The 4,915-nt window shown below is 36.5% G+C and overlaps 1 protein-coding gene across 1 annotated transcript; it reads right to left on the reverse strand.

Annotated features, from left to right (window-relative positions):
* Positions 1-332: 332 nt before the first annotated feature.
* LOC131643071 (transcription factor TCP14-like) lies at positions 333-2,772 on the reverse strand. The gene has a single exon (XM_058913215.1). The coding sequence runs from the start codon at positions 2,473-2,475 to the stop codon at positions 1,216-1,218; it is 1,260 nt and encodes a 419-aa protein (XP_058769198.1). The 5' UTR covers positions 2,476-2,772; the 3' UTR covers positions 333-1,215.
* Positions 2,773-4,915: the final 2,143 nt, after the last annotated feature.

The raw sequence follows: 4,915 nt of genomic DNA on the forward strand, positions 1-4,915 counted from the left end.
TACACACAAAAAATTGTATAATATATCTACACTTTCGTTCAATGGGAAAATAAAATAGAAAAAGGTAAAGAGAATGTGTTGTATAGTGGATTTATATTTTATTATCTAAAAAGGAAATGATAATTTCTTTTATACACCAAACATAAACTAGAAAAAGAAAGCTATGCATCTAGAGGTTTAAATTAATGTATGAATTCTTATATAACAAAACAATAAGGTGGGGCTAAAAATGAGCATCATGAAAATTTAGTGATATAAAAAACCTTATTTTAGCATAGCTAACTAGCTTTTTTAATTCATGAAAACAACAGTTCATAATAATAGATGCAAAAGGGTATACAAGTTAATTTCATAGCATAGCTATAATTAAAATCACTACTTCTAATTTTTTCAATGTACTATAGTTCATAAACTCTAGCTATATAATAGCTTATAATAGAAAAAGAAAGAATGAAGTTCTTATTCATCAAAAAGATTGTATATCAAAATTAGGTAATAGTTTCACTGGTCACCACCAGCATCACCTGAGTTTAAGAGTTACTTCAAATTAGTGTGCTTTTTACATAAAAATATATATATACAAAGTATATATTTATATATTAATTATTATGTTTAGATATATAGATATTGGTCCCTAGCTATAGCTATATAGTATAGTACATATACATAATTCATAACTGCAGCAATAAGAGATGCGTCGTGCATGTGACAGTTTTTGCAGTACACTTACACTTACTTATCAGAATGCCAGCATCTTCTCTTTTCATCTCTCATTGCAGTAAAAAGATGTTATTTTCGTACCTTATTAAATTTTTTTCATACCAATAATTGAATCTTTTAATGAGTTTGTTAATAAATAAAAACTAAATTTTTAATAACAGCATAACAAATGTAAAAATATATAGTCTTGTTGAAATTTCCTCGCAAAAACCCTAACATGATTCTATGAAAAATGAAAATCACACCACACTAGCAATGTTCCAAAATGCAATCAAACTTGTGCTTGCGTGTTTTGAAAATGGACATAACATAACATATCATAACAAATAACATATATAATATATTTATATATGTATATATAATATATATTTTTGCATATAAATTAACCATAACCATAACCAAAACTAATAGCAATAGTAATTATAATAATTAAAAGAAAAATTAAGAAGCTAGCATCAGATCATGGACTTGTAATTACTTGATTATCTTTAATCTTTAAGAGTGTTGACTGCTTGAGTCATGTCCGTCGTCATCTCCTCCTCCTACTCCTCCACCTCCGCCGTGGTGATGTCCGGACGACTCGGACATACCATTTGCAGAAATCTGCCTATAGGCATTCATGGCTGAAAGCATATTTAAATTGCTTTCGCCGAGAATACCACCACCGCTGCCTCCACCACCGCCGATGACTCCAGAACCGAATTGACTTCCGGGCATCAGATTCATTGGAGAAGCAAAATTCATGAAATGAATTCCATTAGGAGAAGACATAGACATAGCTCCTCTATATAAGCCATTATTTCCAACAGAAGGAATAGCCCAAATTGGATCATTTCCATTACCACTACCACCACCATTAACAGTTTGGTTCCCATTCCCAGTTACCATCCAAAACGCTGCCGTGTTGGAAGCATGGCTTGAAGGAAGTGACCCCACATTTGATTGTAATAAATAGCTCCCCATATTTTGTGATAACAATTCTTGCTCTGATGACCTTCTTTTTCTCCCTATGCTTCCATCAGAATCAGAACCCAACAATTCAAATCCTCCGCCGCCGCCAGCGGCGCCGGAGGCAGTGTTTTCATCCCGGAGCTCTTGTTTAGCTTGAAGAATAGCATTTTGCACGTTGTTGAAATTCAAAATCGCTGATAAAGAAGAAGGATTCTCTAACATACTATTAGTTCTTCTAGAATCTTCAGCCACAACATTCATATTCATAGTTCTATCCCATTCAGCGCGGTTTCGAAGCTGAGCCGCCGCGGCGGCCGTCGAAAACGAACTAGGGTTGAAGTAATTACCTCTAAAATAGTGCGACGGAGCGGACATAGTTGAACCAGAGCTTCTTAGAGAGATATTCAGCGACGTGAAATTCGCAGGGATTGTTCCTGTTCCGGTGGCCGCTATAACCGACGGTTCAGCCTGTTGAAGTAGCCACTCAATCGTCTCGCCGTCGGATTTGTGTCCCAGCTCACGCGTGAGCTGGAACACCCTCGCGGCACAGGCAGCCGGCATACGGATCCGCCGGCCTCGTCCGTCGACCTTCGTGTGCCGATCTTTCGTCGAGGCTCGCTTCGGCGGTGGCTTTTTCTGTTGCTCTGATGATACGATGGCAGTCGAACCGTCGTTTGCGGTGGTGGTTGAACAAGGTTGTTCTTCGGAGACATGTTCGATGATGTTGTTTTTCTCTAAAAGCTGAAGAGGGAAATTTGGTCTGCTTCGGATTCCATTGCTTTGATGATCACCTTCCAATTCCATGATCGTTCTATTTCATATAACTAATTTCTCTCTCTATAACAAGCACTTTTTTATGAAAAAAAATGGTGGGGTTTATTTTTTTAGTGAAAAAAGTTGTTTTTTTCACTGTCAATAAATTTTGTGTTCTGTGTGGGGGAGGTAAGACAAGAGGTGAGGTGACACACAAATTGTAATGGTTAGTGGGAACTTGGCACTGCAGCTGAGTTGTTCACTGTGATGAAAAGAGAGAGAGAAGGATAGGTAGAGAGAGAAAGAGAATGAAAATGAATGATAGAGGATAAGGGAGAGGAGGAGAAGCTTTAAGCAACAAATATAATGAGTGGGAATAATAAGAGATTTTAGTGAAAATTTTAAAAGCACTTGTTTTTTCCTTTATTTTTTTCTTTTCTAGATGTAATTATTTTTGTTAGTCTTCTCTCATTTTATGACTTTTTTCTTTCTTATTTTCAACCATTTAAAGAAAAATGTCTCTATCTTATTTTTATTTTGTGACTTTTCTTCTTCTTATAGACTAAATACTTTAAGTAAATTTTCACATTAGTGCTTCGGGTATGAAAAGAATAAAAATATGGGTGAGTTCACTAGATATGGTCAATTTTTTTTTATGGAAATATTAACGAGAGCTTAATGATCCGTAAAATGTTAGAAAAGCTCACCAGTTCTTTAATTTTTTAGCACAATCTCAATAACACGCAACAAGCAATACTATAGATCAACGAGATGGATGGATCAGAGTTACAAATAAACAAACATGCAGGTAGAAGGAACAAGTGTGGAAGATGGGACACGGAGGTCAGAGGGGAAAGGAATGTAGAGGTTAATACTAACGTCATATTTATCACAGAATTTGTTGAAATATATTTTAAAATTTTTGTTGATGAAGAGAAAGATAATATGTTTTGAGATTATAAAAAAAAATTAGAAAGTTGGAGAGCATAAAAATGTCTAATTCAAACAATTCCCGGATATTAAATTTGATCGATTTGATTTTTGAACATGTGACATTAGAATATTTGATATATATATATATATATATATATATATATATATATATATATATATATATATATATATATATATATATATATATATATATATTAATTTAATAATAGTCTAAATTAATATAAAAGATATTATAAGATATTTATAATATGTTATTCTAATAACTAATGAATTTTTTAATTTAAAAACTTTGAAAGTGATGTTTAGAGAGAGAAGTTTTCCCCTCTCTAAACTTTAGGGTTCCACTCTTTTGATGGGTGCCACCTCTCTTTTGTAGGGGTTCCTCCCCCCTCATCAGAGCTATTCACCACCATTATAGTGATGTTGTTAATGTGTGGATGAAAAATACCCTAACATTTTCTTTCTCTATGTTTGTACTCTCTCTTTTTCATCTAATGAATGAGACTGTCTTCTATCAAAAAAATAATTAAGGAAATTTCTTTGGCCACCTCCCAACCTTCTAGCTCACCTCTGGTGAAAAACCCAGAATACCCCTGACTTCGGAAATGAACTTCCGAAATGCAGGAAAAAGGTGTTTTCGGAGATGCATCTCCGAAAGCGCCTTTTTTTATAAAAAATTTGACTTATTTCGGAAATGCACTTCCGAAAACACCATTTCGGAAGTTCATTTCCGAAATACTGCGCGTTTTGCAGATTAAGCAAAACAGCGCCCTCCCCCTAATCATTTACCCTAATCTTCTTCCAAACTCACACCCCAAGAGATTTTTGTGCAAACCAGTTCCAAGCTACCTCAAAGGCTCCAACTACTTGCTCTATTACATTCAAAAGTCCTCAAATCCATTCAATCGGTAAGCATTTTGATTTTAAGATCTATGACTAAAATGTATATTAGGGTGTTTACAAATAGCAAAAAATGTATTAGGTTAGGTTTATACTGATATTTAGGATGTTTAGAATGTGTAGACATAGGTTTGATGTTTGGTTTTGGGGTCTGCCATGGGAGTTGCAGAAAACTCCATCGCAGGGGTGTTTCGGAAGTTCATTTCCGAAAACACCTTCATCCCAGTTTTCGGAAATGAACTTCCGAACTGTATCAGAATTTCAATTATTTTTGTTTCTTCTTTTGTCTCGCATATTAATCGATTTCAATTGTTTACAGGAACATGTCAGGCAACCAACCAGCACGCATCAGACAGGGGAAAGAGTCTCAGACTGCGTCGGCTAGACGCGAGCGGGCGGCGGCGCAGCTGGCGTCGACCCAGGGACGGGGGCAGGGCCGGGGACGCCGTGTGCGAGTTCCCGTGGACGTGGGAGAGGGTACATCTGCTTCAGGATCTAGGAGTCGGCTGGCTCGGGTATCTTCTTCCCGCCAGCGAGAGGAGGAGGAGGAGGAGGAGGTGCCAGTGCCATACTACGAGCCGGAGGGTGTACCGGAGGTTGACCCTCCAGCCGGGGAGGAGGATGAGCAGGAGGATGG

The sequence above is a fragment of the Vicia villosa genome, unplaced genomic scaffold (assembly GCF_029867415.1).
Source record: "Vicia villosa cultivar HV-30 ecotype Madison, WI unplaced genomic scaffold, Vvil1.0 scaffold7, whole genome shotgun sequence".
In the NCBI taxonomy this organism is placed as follows: domain Eukaryota; kingdom Viridiplantae; phylum Streptophyta; class Magnoliopsida; order Fabales; family Fabaceae; genus Vicia; species Vicia villosa.